At 41.3% G+C, this 18,298-nt stretch overlaps 1 protein-coding gene across 1 annotated transcript in view; it reads right to left on the bottom strand.

Annotated features, from left to right (window-relative positions):
* LOC124606171 overlaps positions 1 to 18,298 on the bottom strand; it is a 125,403-nt gene that overhangs the window by 31,134 nt on the left and 75,971 nt on the right. Inside the window, exon 13 of the mRNA XM_047138141.1 lies at positions 4,832 to 5,144. Coding sequence (XP_046994097.1) covers positions 4,832 to 5,144 — 313 coding nt within the window. The remainder of the gene's footprint in view (positions 1 to 4,831; positions 5,145 to 18,298) is intronic.

The following is an 18,298-nucleotide window of genomic DNA, read 5'->3' on the forward strand; positions in this document are numbered from 1 at the left end:
ACTAAGCGAGGGAAAAGACTAAGCGAGGGAAAAGACTAAGCGAGGGAAAAGACTAAGCGAGGGAAAAGACTAAGCGAGGGAAAAGACTAAGCGAGGGAAAAGACTAAGCGAGGGAAAAGACTAAGCGAGGGAAAAGACTAAGCGAGGGAAAAGACTAAGCGAGGGAAAAGACTAAGCGAGGGAAAAGACTAAGCGAGGGAAAAGACTAAGCGAGGGAAAAGACTAAGCGAGGGAAAAGACTAAGCGAGGGAAAAGACTAAGCGAGGGAAAAGACTAAGCGAGGGAAAAGACTAAGCGAGGGAAAAGACTAAGCGAGGGAAAAGACTAAGCAAGGGAAAAGATTAAGCGAGGGAGGAAACACTGAAATGCAACAGCTTGAAGGTGCATATCAGGTAGATGGGTTGACTATGAACGTCATCTAGTACAAGCACCATGACTCCCCCTCGAGATGGGACACCATCCTCTGGGGAAGGTTAAAGTGGACCAAGAAGAAATACGAGAGCTCAAAGCGGTCATGAGGATACAATTTTGTTTCCGGAAGGCAGAGAACAAGTGGATGCAGCAGTTCTATGAGCAGCAATCAATCCTCTTTGTTGGATCGAAGACTGAACATTCCACTGGCGGAGAGTCAAGACAAGGAAAAAAAACAAAGGGGTAGCTCCTTGGTGGCTGCCGAGTGGCAGCCTCTGAAGACTCGCTGCAGAGGCAGCTCCATGAGGTCTATAGAAGTGTCGGCATTCTTCTCTCAGCCTGTGGAATTCATGGCAGAAAAACAGTTGGTGTTGTGCACCGGTGACATGGATGTTGGCCGGGCAAGGGTAATACACGACAACATTGCTGATGAGGATATTCGAGTCGGCAAAGGACTTAGATGTTGGATGGCTGGAGGGACATAGGAAGTCTTCACGGGAGTAATCCTTCTGTTCTTTCTGGCCTGCCAGTTGTGTAGCTGTTGACTTCACCCCATGAAAAAGAGGAACCTCAAAACCCTAAGCGAAGGAAGAATAGGAGAAGGTGAACAAAGAGAGAGAAAAAAGGAATGAAAAACAGTGGAGGGCATTCTGATATTGACTACTGCAAATGAAGAATACATTTCCAAAAAAAGCCCAGACATGTTCCCCAAGGGAGTGGGAAAAGAACTGCAAGAGGATAGACATGCAGCATGGAAGGAGAAACAGGCTGCTATGGCTGGGGCCTTGTGGTAGCGTATCAGGAACCTGCCAAAGAGTGGCAAGTCCCCTGCAGGGGTGCCGTAAGTTTAGAAGGACGATACGTATCTACATCTGTACTCCCCAAACCACTATGGTGCAAGTGGTGGAGGGTACACTGTGTACCACTTATAGTCATGGAAAGTTCACGGGAAGAACGACTGCCAGTAAACCAATGTTTGGGCTCAAATAACTCTAACTTTATCTTCAGAGTCTTTTCATGAGATTTACAGAGGAAAAAGTAATACACCTGTTGACTCTCCTAGGAATGTACACTCTCAGAGCTTCAACAGTAACCCACACCGTGATGCAGAATATAGATATTTTACGGCAATAAGTGTTTCCAGTGATTGTTCTATGATTGTGTAGTCATAGAATAATGGCTCTTTTTGTCTATGTATACGCAATATGTTACATTTTTTTATGATGAGGGTCAATTGCCACTCCCTGTACTAAACATCAGTCCTCTGCAGGTGATCTTGCATTTTGCTTCAGTTTTGTAGCATTGCAACTTCTCTGTATACAACAGCATCATCTGCACACTTTTACACACACACACACACACACACACACACACACTGAGAATGACATGCTAGAAAGTCCAGAAACTATTTAATCCAATCACACAGTTGGTCTGATAGTCCGTACACTCCTATTTTATTCATTACGTGGCAGAGCAGAACTGTACTAAATGCCTTACAAAAGTTAAGGAACACAGCATCTACCGGGGTGCTGGTATCTGCCGCCTTCAGGGTCTCTTGACGAACAGAGCAAGTTGTGTTTCATGCAATCATTGTTTTTGGAGCCCATGTTTACTCCTTTTCAGAAGAGACTCATAATAATATGCTAGCATAAAACATGTTCCAAAATTCTACAAATGACAGATGTGAGAGATACAGGACTACAGTTTGTTTCCAAGAAGCTATCAGGTATGGAACTTCTCTTTTATTGTTGTGGTATTCTGTTATGAAAGATATCGATGCCTGGTCTGGAAGAATGAAAAAGGAAGAAAAACTGTCTCCATACTTCTAGAGACCAAAAAGCTACCAGCCTGTTTAACCGCTGCTAGACAGGTGTTCAAAATTTATAAGGGGAAAACAATGAAAAAGTCAAGATCTCAAGAAGCAAGCATGATCACTCAAGAACTAAATAAATCTTCCTATTTGACATAGGCCTACAGCTGTTTGCAAATGTGAAAAGTTAACACATAGCTAAAACCAGGGGCCCTATCCTGTATCTTTCTGCCATTTTGCCGATCGCTTCAGTACGCGAGCGCACCTAATGGTCTTGCTTTCGAAACAGAGCCCCAATATTATTCAGTAAGCATTTCGAAAGCGATGCCGAATGATCCTAGCAAACTGAAATGCTGTTGTCAGTTCTCCTCGTGCCAACTAATGAAAAGCAATTTACCTCAGGTCCGCCAACGCGCACTGCAGCGCCTTAGCGGCACGAACTCTAAGTGGGTAGCAGACGACACAGGCATGCCATTCTTCATAGTGCCAAAAAATGTGGTTAGAGTATGAATACTGTTCAAATTTCACTGACCACGGGCTTCCACGAATGCATGATAACAATAGAATATTGACTGTGTTCTGGAAAATGTTGTATATATCACATTATGTCATTTTATTCTCATTCACATCAACGTCTTGTTTTGGATTTTACGTTTCAGAATACAAGTTAGGAATGGAGCGTAGTACCACATTGTACAAATATATCAGTAGAAACCCAAAAAAATTCGTCGTTTTTTTCTGTTTTCCGCTGTTCCTTAGTTGCTTCAAAATTCATGGAGGTACGTTCCTTCTATGCAACTAATTGAAAGCAGTTTCTTTATTGCCACAAACGTTTCGCTTCCTTTATCCCTGATGATGTTTCACAAATAAAAGAAGTGAAACTCACACGGGAATAAACTGTCTTCAATTAGTTGCATGGACACAACACAAATCGACGAACCCGAAAAATTGTTTAAGAGAATGTCAAAGAACAACAAGTTGCATAGAATGTGGTCATAGCTCACTCCTAGAGATCCAAAAGATGAAGCAGCCTGCTTCCCTATTGGGTATATCAACGATTTGGTTCATAAAAACAAAATTTTAAAAATCAACTTTTCGAGCCCGTGTGGTGAGTGCAGCAATAGAACTTTGTTGTTGTTTATAACATGCATCTGATGAATCAAAATGTTTCATATATGGTGGTATAGTCTGAAAATATTGTGGTGGTAACCTTTCATCTCTGCCCACTGTCATTAAGGAATTGATCGCAGATAAATACTTGTGACAAGCCTGAGTATAAAGACGACTGCTGCTAGTTTCATTCGCAGTAAGTAACGTTGTGCTCTTAGATTCCTGTCTGACCACACTGTCGTAAATCGCTATGTATTAAAAAAAAAAAAAAAGGTGAATTATTTGTGACAAGTAGTAGTATAAATGCCAATGTCAGTTGTTTCATGCACAGTAATTTCATCCTTCACTTCTTAAGCATATGGAAGTCACGAAATCGGAGATACTCATTACTGAGAAAGCACGCTCTTATATGTAAATTCCAACGAATATTTCAGAAAAATGCTTAACTTTGATGATTAACGAAGTCTCAGAATGTGTTGGGGGGGGAAAAAAAAAAAAATTTATTCGCATCCAGCTGTATATATGAACCTACGCCCTTTGCCACAGCAGTCCATCGCCTTACCAACTTCGCTGCTACAACTTGCTTGCTGGTGGTGCTGTAGTTTACGTAATTTCATTTGAGAAAGACACAGACTGACTTCGTTGCCGAATGACACGGGCGTAAGCCGTAAATGCTTGAAATTTTGGAAGGTTTCCTCTATCAGACTTCACAAAATTCCTTTGAACTGTCACTTAAAAGTTTTAAACACTTTTTGATAATTAATATGTAAATCATTTGCAGAAAAGTACACAAAGTCACTAGTAATTTCAGCTAACACTCATGTAATATACGTAAGCAGAGCTGGTGTCTTGATATTTAATGATCTTTAAACTCTTAATTGCATAAACATAACACGTATTTTGAGAGAATATTGACCGAAAATGTGTTTTTTTTTATGTTGTAATCATTGGCAGTAACTACCTAACCAACCATATTTCTAACAAAGGATAATAGTCTATTATGAACTCGCTTTCCCACCAGATGCGTCCTATGGTGATTCTTTAATAACACAATCACTAAATCAAAAGCTAAAACTGCTCAATATGTTTAAAATAACAAATGATAGGTGTAAATAAACCACAGGTAACTGAACGACAGGGCCATACCGAAATCCAAAACCTCTCTGTACACTTGTCGAAAAATCGGCAGGAGGACCGTTCGGTAACAGGTCTCAGAAGCTTACTGAATAGGAAATTTGGATAAAGAACTGAAAATGATATCACTACCGAGACTAGCCTATTGCACAGATTGGTATGAACAATATAGAATAGGGCCCCAGTGCATGACTTTTTCAGGCTGCATCTGTTACTAGCAGAGCAGCTGATTCAAGTTGAAATGCTGATATTTTATATGATAAGATAACTGGAAAACCTTCAACCTTTTATTATATTGTACTAATGATCGTAATAAAACAGTTTATCCAAGATTGTGCATTACTCTGTGCCTCATAGACTATGTACCTATCAATTGCTTCTCTCATCCCAGACAAGAGAGCCCGACGAAACCAGTCACATCGAGCAGCAACTATAACTCTGTGTGCCCTCACACTGGCCGCTTCCTCAGGCTGTTCTTCTAACTGTTGAGGTTCCGGCTGTGGCTGTGGCTGCGGCTGTGGCTGGGATAACTGTAGCTGTGGCTCGCTGGAAGGTGATTGTTGTGCTTCTTCAGACCTGCTCCTCTCCTTGCCACCATGTCTTGAAGTTTCATTACCCTCCTCAGCTGCAGTCTGCTTTGTCTGACTAGCTGTGTGATCTATCACACAATCTGGAGCATCTGCAAGTTTACAAGATGGACATTTGCAGCATGGCAGTCACACTGTAAATTTATGTCAACAACTGACAAAGATGGTGATAATGCTGCTGCATCTGTTAGTGACTTGGGTTTAAGAAGTACAAACTACTATCTTATAAATGTTTGAATAAGGTTACCAAACGTCTTCAGTGAAGAACTAATGTTGGTAAAATTTGTGACTATACCCTAACCTTAATCAGATACAGTAAAATGTAATCTGAAATGGCCCATACACAATGAAGTTTTGCGTCCTATAATAAACAACTCCAATTAACTCTTGCTCATCACTACAAACTCTTTTATACTGCAGCATTCAACATCCTCATGCACATTGTTGAAAACAGCATGAAAGTTACAACTGTCTTGCATCACTGGAAAAAATGACACATTTGCAATTGTTGAAGCAAACTTACAGCTCTTATGAGTGGTGATACAATCATGCTGGAAATTCCTAATGTAAGCAATTATCAAGACAATTTCATGGTGAATAATTGATCAAAAAATTGCACATACTCGTTTTTGCATAACTTTTTTAAAAAAAGCATTCATAATTGCCTTTCTAAAAGACAAAGCAGCCATTAACAGAATTATAGAACACACTCATCTTTTAATTTTCAGGCTTTTACATAAATATTACTAAGCTGGTATATGTTAACTAAGGAGGAACCTATTTGTGATACTTGGGGTAGATGTTTCACTCGACTACAAGCCTGCCTGAAACTCACATGTTATGGGTTAATAAAAATTACAGGTTAAAAGTGTTTTGTGGTGTGTAGGCTGTGTTCAAATGTATAATTAGTCCCTAAAGCGAACAATTATCAGCTACCAATGTATAAATACTGCTTTGATTAAAATCAAAGTTTCAAGTTCTCATTACTGGAACATATGTATCACTAGCACTGAATGCTGGAGATCTGAGTATCATGCTGGGTTGCTGTCCTAAAGCCACTCTAAAGACAGTGACAAGTATTTCTTCCAAACAAAAACGTCTGATAGACCTAAACATATGTATTAAATACTGGAAAAATATAAATACCAGCAACCTGTCTTCTTGTTACTGTCCAAGAGTGTAATATTCATACATATTAACATGAATAAAATTTCTGTTGCACCACAACAGATCTGCAACACAAACCACCAATGATGAGAATTGGCCTGAAGGGTGCAGGCAATTAGCCACACTGCACTGCAGCGGGAACGGCCTACAATGCCAGTATCTCCAAGTCCTCTATTCAGGACAACTACCTATCAATCTATAAAATTCATAAACTTTTTTCCATTTGGTGTAACTGTGTAATACAATTAGAAGACAATGTATTCACTGTTTCCTGCATCAGTAAATCTGAGCATTCTGGACAAACTAACAGTATTTTAACAATGAAAATAAGCATGGGGTGTGTTCTCCTGCCGCTGCTTGATGAGTAGATTTTTTTTATCTATCCAGTCACATTAGATCAACAGTATTTTAAGATTTCCCCCCCTTAAGTGTCAAACAGTGAAAAGTCCAGGATGGAACAACAACTAATTGCAAAAGGACAGATTGCCACTCACCACATAGAGAAGACACTGAATCGCAGACAGATACAATGAAAACGCTAAATATTTCAGTTTTCAGATGAAATCCTTCTTCAGAGGTAGAAAACACAGACACATTCACACAAGCCTTTGTGAATTTGTGAGAATTTTCTTCTTTGGAAGAAGGAATTTGTATGGAAACTTAACTATTTAGCATCCTTTCGCATTGTGCCTGTCTGTGACTCAACACCACCTCTATGTAATGAGTAGCAATCTATCCATTTGTGCTTGGTTTTTCCTTGAGTAGTGTTCTCAATGTACAATCAGAGACTGAATTCCAAGCTGCTGAACTTTCGTTTTCATCTCCTATATCTGCTTGTCTGCAGCTGTTTTGTTACCCAGTTTTGACAAATAGATGGCTACTGTTGACATAGTTATCATATATGAGACTTATATAAAAAAAAGCCTTCATAATGTTATGAAAAGTAGAGCTGCCCCTCACCATATAGGGAGATGCTGAGTTGCAGACAGGACCAACAAAAAGACGCTAGAAACACACACACACACACACACACACACACACACACACACACACCCATGCGCGCGCGACTAAGTTTGAGGTCAGAAGGGGTACGAGAACATAGGATATACTGCAGGGAAAGTTCCCACCTGTGCAATCCAGAAAAGCTGGTGTTGATGGGAAGGATCCATGTGGCATAGGCTGTGAAGCAGTCACTGTAATGAAAAATGTCGTGGTGGGCAGTGCGCAGAGCAATAGGATGGCCCACTAGTTTCATGGGCACAGTTTGTCGGTGGACAGACAGCTTGTTGGTTGCCATGTCCACATAGAATGCAGCACAGTGGTTGCAGCTCAGCTTATAGATCATTTGACAGGTTTCACAGGTAGCCCTGCCTTTGATGGAATAGATGATGTTTGTGAATAGACTGGTGTAGGAGGTGGTGGGGGCTGTATAGGACACATCTCACATCTAAGTCTATTACAGAGACATGAGCCATGAGGTAAGGCATTCAGAGCAGGGGTTGTGTAGAGATGTAAGAGTATATTGTGTAGGTACAATGGACAGTGGAATACCACGGTAGGAGGGGTGGGAAGAATAGTGGGCAGGACATTTCTCATTTCAGAGCATAACGAGAGGTAATCAAAACCCTGGTGCAGAATGTAATTCAGTTGGTCCAGTCCCAGATGGTACTGAGTTACGAAGGAAATGCACATATGTGGGCAGACAGTGATACCTTTGGAGATGGTGGGAGACAGGAAAGGCAAGGCATGGGAGATTTGTTTTTGTTCAAGATTGGGAGGAAAGTTAATGTCTATGAAGGTTTCAGTCAGACTGTCAACATATTTTGAGAACAACTATTTGTCACTGCAGGTGTGACGACAGCGGGTGGGTAGGCTGTGTGGAAGGGACTTCTTGGTATGGAATAGGTAGCAGCTGTAGAAGTAGAGGTATTGCTGGTAGTTAGTAGGTTTAATATGGACAGAGGGATACTGATGTAGCCATCTTTAAGGTGGAGGTCAGCATCGAGGATGGGGGGTGGTTGTGTTGAGTAGGACCAGGTGAAGCGAATGGGTGAGAAGGTGTTGAGGTTCTGGAGGAATGTCTATAGCATGTCATCATCCAGATCACGAAGATGTCATCAAAGAATCTGAACCAGGTGAGTGGTTTGGTATTCTGGGTGTTTAGGAAGGATTCCTCTAGATGGCCCATCCTATGCCAACCCATTAATAGGCCATCTAGAGGAATCCTTCCTGAACACCCAGAATCCTAAGCCGCTCATCTGATTCAGATTCGTTGATGACATCTTTGTGATCTGGATCGAGGGTGAGGACACCCTATCCACAATCCTCCACAACGTCAACAGCTTCTCCCTCATTTGCTTCATCTGCTCCTACTCAACCCAACAAGCCACCTTAATAGATGTTGATCTCCACCTAAAAGATGATTACGTCAGTACCTCTGTCCATATCAAACCTACTAATCACCAGCAATACCTCCACTTCGACAGCTGCCACACATTCCATACTAAGACCTCCCTTCCATACAGCCTAGCCACCCATGGCCGTGCATCTGCAGTGATGAGCAGTCCTCCTCAAAATATACCGAGGGTCTCACTGAAGCCTTCACTGTCCGTAATTATCTTCCCAACCTTGTACAAAAACAAATCTCCCATGCCTTATCTTTACATTCTCCGACCACCTCCCGAAGTCCCACAGTCCGGCCACAGAGGAGCATTCCCTCGTAACTCAGTACCATCTGGGACTGGAGCAACTGAATTACATTCTCTGCCAGGGTTTTGATTACCTCTCGTCATGCCCTGAAATGAGAAATGTCCTGCCCACTACCCTTCCCACTCCTCCCACAGTGGTATTCCGTTGTCCACCAAACCGACACAATACACACTTCGATCTGTACACAGCCCCTGCTCCCAACCCCTTACCTCATGGCTCATATCCCTATAATAGATGCAAGATGTTTCCCATACATCCTCCTACCACCTACTCCTGTCCTGCCACAAATATCACCTATCCCATCAGAGGCAGGGCTACCTGTGAAACCCGTTAAGTGCTCTACAACCCAAGCTGCAACCACTGTGCTTCATTCTACGTGGATATGACAACCAACAAGCTGTCTGTTCGCATGAATGGCCACCGACAAACTGTGGCCAAGAAACTAGTGGACCACCCTGTTGCTCAGCACACTGCCAAACAAAACAGCCTTCATTTTCAATGACTGCTTCACAGGCTGTGTGCCACATGGATACTTCCCACCAACACCAGCTTTTCTGGATTGCACACGTGGGAACTTTCCCTGCAACATATCCTACATTCCCGTAACCCTTCTGGCCTCAAACTTCATTAGTCATTGTTCTCACCCATGCAGCTCCTTCCCTATTTCCATTCCAGCACTACACAGTCCTCATTCCACCATCCTACCCAGTCTTTTTACTTCTCTCCATTTCCCCTACTCCCCTCCACCAACCTCTCCCTTGCCCTCTGTCTAACCTTATGACTGCACACAGCTGCCCTACCCTCTCTCTCCACCTCATCCCTATGCAATACCCAGCAGCAGTTCAGTGTCCTCTACCCCTACCCTACTGTCCCTTCCCCTCCCCGCCCCAACCTCCTCCTTACCTCCACCAGTCACCACTTCCATCAGGGACTGGTGCTGCTGTCACACTGTGTGTGTGTGTGTGTGTGTGTGTGTGTGTGTGTGTGTGTGTGTGTGTGCGTGTGTGGAGGGGGGGGGGGGAGGTGTCTATTTTTGATGAAGCCCTTGCTGGCCAAAAACTTATTTGTGACAGTCTTTTTGTTGTGCCATTATATGGTGAGTGGCAACTCTCCTTTGTATAATATTGTTACACTCCATCCTAGATTTTTCACAGTCTTCACAAAGGAGGTATTGTAACACAGATAACAATCTGGAAAGATGTGAAGAGGCAATATTCTTTTACTCTAGAGCGTCACTTGTCTCACCAGCAGGAAAACATTTAAATCCAGAATCCAAATCCTGTTTTGGCCATAATGATCGTCATCCAAGTCAGAAGGGGAGTAGTTACTTGCCTTTTCTTACTCACAACCAAGCACTTATCACAACTGGGAATCAATCGTCTCACCTTGCCAGTCAAATCAGGTATATTCTTGTTTTGCTTCCTTTCAATTCATTTAACAGTGTAATGTACTGTCTCATGAACAAGCTCAATGATTTCATGTTACTAGTGTGTGAAATCACTAAAATTTATCCTCTTTCACTGGAAAGAAGTTTGGTTCTCCTTAACACTGAGGACTGGACAATAACAGTGACAATCAGCTGCCTGATGCCCGATAATGTGCTTTTTCACTGCTTTCTGAATTAGGTGCAGTAGGTTCTACAGCATAGAATTCAAGTCAGATTACTGCATTTGAAAAAGGGGTCCAATTTCTATAAATATTGCAAAGGAAATTAGATGTACGTCTGTGACAGATTTTTTATACTGAAATGCAAATGAGTTCTTTTCACTACAACACATATTTTCTTTCATCTTCTGTTTCCTAAATGGAGACATTGGTGCTTAAATTAAATAAATACGTGAACTTCATGAAACTTGGCAGATACGTAGAGGGTGCAAAATAATGCCTTTTTTTTTTTTTTGGTCCTATTTTACTTTTACGGGACACAACACACCCCAAAGGGTACTTTGACGTATTAGGTTTAGAGGGGATATATTGAAAATGATGATACATAAAAAACGTTTTTCCGTATCAATGTTCTTGAAAACTGTGTAATCAACTTCTGTAGCAGTTCGAAATTTTGCAAAATACCCCACCACTGTTGATTTTGAAAAATGAAAATTTTTGTTACACACAAATTAAAGCAGATTTCACAAGCCACATACATTTTTGTATAATAAAGCTAGTTTCTGAAATACCATTTTTGGAAAATAAACTGTACACAATGTGCTGTCATGCATATTTTCAACATACCTACTTAAATTATCTAAACATTCACTATGAGTCTAATTATTTATTTCACTTATATTTATATTATGTTCCTAAATTGTTATTTCATGTTTTACATTTTTTTCCAAATGTGTATTTTGTTAATTGAAAAGTAGTAATTGTAGTGGTTGTGCATCAAGGTGTAGAAGTGCACAAGCTGTACAGTGATTACACCTAGACATAATATCTTTGACGTCGTTTATTCCTTTTTTTAATAATTATTCTTTTTTTTTACTTTTTTACATTGACGTATTCCTGGATTGTGTTGTATGAACACATTATGCAATAAATGTAGCCTTAAAGTTAATTCCTAACGAGCTACAACATTTGTGGTACCCCAACATGATCGTAGATGGCAGCCAACGTCAACTAAGGTATTATTGGTGCTGTATCATTCCAAACATAAAGCAAAAATCAAGCATGCCAATCACACATCATCTGCATACTGCACCACCGATGTACTTTGAATGTCAAGAGCTGATCTGCAGTGTTAGCTGCACCATGCACCATCCACTTACTGAGATTTAGCCATGACAAAACCAGTACCATTTGCTGACGTGCCCCTAAGCGCTTCAGTTGACTGAGTCGCTGCCAAACTAGCACCTTTTTGGCAGCAGAACCTTTTCCTATGGTTTGCACAACTCAAGAGTCAGTTCATGTTTGCCAACATTACAGCTGATGAAACAAAGTACAGCTACATCGTCGTTGCACTTTATGAAGACACGGCTATCGAGATTCACAACATTTTGGACCTACCATCAAATACTGACTGATACGTGGCTCTGAAGAATGCCCTTGTCATTTGTCTATCACACTTGTGCAGGGCATCCACCAACTATCGAGCAGCAGGCAGGTCTCAATGCTACTCATAGTGCTCAAGAAGAACAATGGATGTTGTCTGTGAGGCAAGGACAATCTGGGACCACTACCTGTACAGCACACTGAGAACTTTACATTTAATATCTGTGATAAGCACAGATTCTCTACCTTAGACTTGATGCCTGCATATTATCAGGTACTGGTACTGCCAGAAGATACTACTAAAACTGCTGTCACCACCTCATTTGGCCTCCAAGTTCACAAAAATGCCATTCAGGTTGTACAATGCCACGCAAACATTCCAATGTTTCGTGGATGAAGCGATAACAGACTTGGACTTTTGCTATGTGTACATTGATGAGATATTAATTATGTCCAGTTCCAAAGCCAAACACATGGAACACCTGCACCAGATATTCCCAAACCTTCCTTCACAATGACTGCTTGTCAATCCTTCGAAATGTGTCTTTGGAGCTTCTGAAGTCTGCTTCCAGGGCAACACAATCAATGCCCATGGAATTCAGCCACCCCAAGACAAGGTAGACAGAACAGTTAATTATCCATGATCGGTGACTATTCTTATTGCAGTGATTTCTACCGTTGCCAGGTGTAGAACCATGCATTGTTAGCTGCTTCTCAGAACGATCTTCAACAAGGTTCACACAGACCAGAGTAGTGAAGATGAGACAGCTTTCAACACTGCAAAGACTGCTACTGCTGAGGCCGTTCTGCTGGTGCACCCTCTTCCAGAAGTGCTGCTTGTCTTAATGGTTGCTGCATCAGTGACCGCAATAGTTGCTGCACTAACAGCAGAGAGACAATCAGCAGCAAACTTTGGCATTCAACAGCAAAAAGCTAACTCCATCACAGAAGAACTGTCTACTTACAACTGTGAACTAAGCAGCATATGCTTCCATCAAGAAATTCAGATGCATGCTCGAAGGTAGACACTTCACTCTTGTCATGCTCAACAAACCACTGACATAAGCATCTCATTAACACCCAGACAAAGGTTTGCCACACCAGCTTCATTGGACAGTTTACAATTTACATTGCCCGCATGGAGGTAGAACTTAATGCCCTGGCAGACACACACTCTCGCATTGAGGTGATCTTGCGTGCAATCTATTATGAGGTACTGGCCTTTGCACATCAGTCCGATGAATGTATAATATACTGGCACAGTCATCTAGTCTTCAGCTCCATCTCATTCAAGTGCCGTCTTGAAGTCGAAGTCATGACCCTTTGTGACTCATGGTTTGCCACAGCAGGGCATCGCATCTCTGAATAACATGTCTCATCCTAGTGTTTGTGCTACAGCGCAGTTGGTGAAAAGAACTTTCATGTGGCTCGACATTGACAGAGACTCTCAAGACATTTGTCCATCAATGCACGGCCTGTCAAAGTAACAAAATCACTCATCTAATTAGCGCACCCCTCGGCATGTTCATTGCCCCTTATCAACAATTCGAAACGTTATTGGACCATTCCTGGCATCAGAGGGATGTAATTACTGTCTCACTGCCATAGACTGATTCACTCACTAATTGGAGGTATTCTCCATGTCCAACATCGTTGCCGAGTCCATCGCAACTACATTCTCCTGGGACTGGATTGCTTATTTCAGCATACCATTGTGCATTACGTAATGGATCTGGGAGATGTGTTATTTTCTACCAGATTTGTTGATACCAAATCTAATGAGGGAGGTTGTAAATGTTTTCTTATATTTTTGTCAGAATATTTTTTGTGAATTGTAATTTGCCTTATTTTATGCTAATTTGCTTATATGTTTGAAGTGACAGCGTATTGATTAATATTAGTATATGTGACGAAGAATATCAAAGAGACTGGTCACAAGTGGAAGCTTGTGTGTTGTGTGAAATGTCTTTGACGCTGGAGTCGTCTTTGACCGTAGTCAGTCGGCAGTGAACTCTTGGTGTGCGACGGTGGAACAGTGTACAGGTCCCCGTTATAATAATTTGCAAGTGGCCAGCAAAAATGAGTTATTCTGTTACTTTTATATAAACATCAAGAAGGAAGCACATTCGGAGAAATGGTATTTGAAGCACCAGAAATGAGGCAAATGCATTGAACCAGGACATTTCCGCAGCCGACGAAACAGCATTATGGAATCATACTTTCACTAGACGACTGAAGCCAACACAAAAATGTCAAATATCATCTAATAAACATTTCACGGAAAAGTGAGTACTGTCACGAAATATGCAAAATTCAAGTACATAAAAATAGTGAGCATATTTCAATTACCACTGAAGAGGGCCAGCAGTTTGAATCTTATCTATTCAAGGCACTCGCCGGCATGTTAGGCACGAACCTGATCTGGACAACTTCTTATCACCCGACAGGGAATGGTTTGGTAAAATGCTTGTACTGTCAGCTCAAAGCATCTCTTCAATATCACGACTAACAGTGTTGCACTGAGACCTTGCCAATCGTGCTACTGAGCCCTCTGCACTAAAGCTCTGTATAAAGGAAAGTATGGCCATTCTTTTCCCCTGCGTTTGCCGCCGTCCGCAGTTCAGGATTGGCTGAAACTGCATCACGTGACATTACCAGCCATTGTGGGCCCAATCATTACGTGTGAAGCATAGGAAGTGCTGTGTATCTTTCAAGTTTTAAGTACAATAATGCCTCAGTGCTATGCTTTTGGCTGCTTGTTTCGAGGCAAAACGGGAGGAAAACTGTACAGATTTCCTTCCAAAGGGAGAGATGCGACAAGAAGGAGAATACTGGTCACAATGGGAAAGGTTGCAGGAACTAGACTTAACCAATCAATTAATTTTATTTATTTCTGGCCTTTTGTCTGTCTCCTTTTTACATTTCTGTTACTTAGTTTCTAGTCCATCTGAACAGCAAAAAAAGTCAGAAGAGCTAATAGGATGGTTTAATGGTAGTTTAATTACAAAATAGAAATCTTAAGAGATAAAACTGCCACTGTTAGCATTTAAAACAAAAAATAGTAAGTGGACTGTACAAAATTAACATGACTGGCAAAATATTTGACCCAATTGACTATGCAATATGTTTTAAACTTACATTTACAATGCTCACAATAATAAATTTTACTTTGTTTCACACAATATAATGTAAAAAAAGAAAAAAAATGTGCACTAGGCAAGTACTGTACCTACCAAAATGGTTCAAACGGCTCTGAGCACTATGGGACTTAACATCTGAGGTCATTAGTCCCCTACAACTTAGAACTACTTAAACCTAACTAACCAAAAGACCTCACACACATCCATGCCCGAGGCAGGATTCGAACCTGCAACCGTAGCAGCAGCGCGGTTCCGGACAGAAGCGCCTAGAACCGCTCCGCCACAGTGGCCGGCACTGTACCTACCATCTTTCATTCAGTAACCATTAACCCGAATGCTAATCTACAGAGTACTAACACAAATACAGTTGTTACTGTTTCCTACAGCCTACTTTTGCTCGTAGGTCTACTTTTATTCGAACACATTTTAAAAATACTGTGTTCTCTTGGACTTTTGTAACTATTCTCCTACTGTCATAGAACAATTTGCAAACAAAGTTTTATGTGATAGTTCTGCCAAAAATATAAATCACGCGTAATCATATATGCATGTTTATTAATTCTATTTACTAAGGCAACGTGCACATATATTTGAATCCAATCCCTCATTTCATATAACAAAGAGACATTGGGCGAATTTTCACAGCACCGAGTAGCAGGAACAAGAAGTAAGTAGATATAGAGATTTAAGTTAGCGATGGATTTTTCCTCGCACTTGTGAACTAATATTGGTTCCCTTTCGTCATGCTGACTATTGGATAGAACCGAAAACAGATGTTCTAACTTCATACCGCAACAATAACTGTGAAATCTGCTTTCGCTTTTAATAAAGGATAGCAGGGGGGAAAAACTGTTTTTCGTGCTTGCCACAACAAAAGCTTTTCAACTCATTAACTTGAATTTGTTGAGATTTTTTGTTGCTAAAAATCCGATATGTTCCGTTTTAAGCCACTGAGCAGTTTTAGCAGTGCATTAGACAGCTAAGTACTCTTTCGATGTACTCAGTCAGTCCTATCTGGTAAGGATCCCACATCGTGCAACAGTATTCTAAAAGTGGACGGACAAGCGTAGTGTTGGCAGTCTCCTTAGTAGGTCTGTTACATTTTCTAAGTGTCCTGCCAATAAAACGCTGTCTTTGGTTAGCCTTCCCCACAACATTTTCTGTGTGTTCCTTCCAATTTAAACTGTTCTTAATTGTAATACCTAGGTATTTAGTTCGATTTACGGCTTTTAGATTAGACTGATTTTTCTTGTAACCGAAGTTTAACGAGTTTCTTTTAGCACTTATGTGGATGATCTCACACTTTTCTTTATTTAGGGTCAACTGCCACTTTTCGCATCATTCAGATATTTTTCCTAAATCATTTTGCAGCTTGTTTTTATCTTCTGATGACTTTATTAGTCGATAAACGGCAGCGTCATCTGCAAACAACCTAAGACGGCTGCTCAGAGTAGAGTATCTAAGTAGTCAGGATCAAATATTCAGTGATGAGGACGAAGACGTGAAGCACAAATGGAAAAAATTAAAGCGTCATTCAGTATGCCTAAGACAAGTATGTTCCGAGCATGGTCTTGAGGGATGGAAAAGACTCACCATGCTTTAATATCCTTTTTAGAAAAGTCCTCAGATTCAAGAGAAGTCAAAAACTAACTACAGACAAAAGCTGAACAAGCGCAAATGAGCGTCATCAGGACCATATGAAATATCTATAAAATTGTGCAAAAGTTATGCGAAGGAACATGCTTCCCTTCTAGCAGTAGTGTATCGTAGTTCGCTGGAGCAGCGAAGTCTCGCGACTGGAGAAAAGCGCACGTCATTCCCGTTTTCATGAACGGCCGCAGGAGACATCCACACAATTATAGACCTGTATCGTTAATGTAAGTATATTGCAGAATTACAGAACATGTTTTATGCATACGAATTATGACGTTTTTGGAGAACGAAAATGTCCTCTATGAAAATCAATATGGATCCGCAAATAGAGATCTTGCGAAACTCAGCTCGATCTGTTTCCCCATGAGATCCATAGCGCCGTGACCAACGGCGCTCAGGTTGATGCCGTGTTCCATGCCTTCATGAAGGTATTTGACAGCTTCTCACACTGTCGTTTAGTGGAAAAAATAACAGCATATCGAGTATCAGATTAGATTTGAGACTGGATTCACAGTTTCCTTGCAGATAGCACTCAGCCCGTCGCTCTTAACGGAACAAAATCTACAGATGTACAGGTAATTTCCGAAGTACCCCAGGGAAGTGTGATAGGACCGTTATTCTTTACAATGCATAAAATTATCTAGTAGACAGTGCCGGATGCTCTTTAGGACTGTTCGCACATGATGCGGCTGTCTGTATCGGAGACAGTATTGATTTGCAGAATGACCTGCAGAGAACTGATTAATTTTGCAGGCTCTGGCAGTTGACTGTGAATGTAAATAAACATAACATACCGCGCATACGTAGTAAACGAAATCCACTACCGTACAACTTACACTATTGATGACAAATTGCTGGAAGTAGTATCTACGTAAAAGATCTAGGATGGTTCAAATGGCTCTGAGCACTATGGGACTTAACATCTGTGGTCATCAGTCCCCTAGAACTTAGAACTACTTAAACCCAGCACACACATCCATGCCCGATTCAGGATTCGAACCTGCGACCGTAGCAGTCACGCGGTTCCAAACTGAAGCGCCTAGAACCACAAAGCCAAACCAAAAGATCTAGGAGTAACTATCTAGAACGGCCTTAAATAGAAAGACCACATAAAAGAAATAATGGGAAAAGCAGGTGCCAGACTGAGATTTATAGGAAGAATTCTAAAGAAATGTAATTCATTGACGAAGGAAGTGGCTTTATTAGGTGCTCGTTGACCGATTATTGAGTATTGTTCGTCAATATGGTACCCTCACTAGGTGCGTCTGGTAGAAGAGACAGAGAAGAGCGGCACATTTCGTCACTGGACCGTTTGGTCGGCATGAGAGTGTTACCGAGATGACCAACACAGCCTATTGGCAGGCGTTACAAGAGAGGCGTGCATCTCAAATATGTTTACTATTGAAATTTCGAGAAAGCACTTCCCGGGAAGAATTGGTTTACATATTACTTCCTCCCACATACTTCCCTCGTAATGGTCACAACAAGAATATTCGATAAATTAGAGCCAATAGAGAGGCTTGCCGACCATGATTTTTCCCACGCGCCATTCGCGAGTGGAACAGGGTAGGGGGTTTCAGTTAGTGGTG

The sequence above is a fragment of the Schistocerca americana genome, chromosome 1 (genome assembly GCF_021461395.2).
Source record: "Schistocerca americana isolate TAMUIC-IGC-003095 chromosome 1, iqSchAmer2.1, whole genome shotgun sequence".
NCBI classification, from domain to species: Eukaryota; Metazoa; Arthropoda; class Insecta; order Orthoptera; family Acrididae; genus Schistocerca; species Schistocerca americana.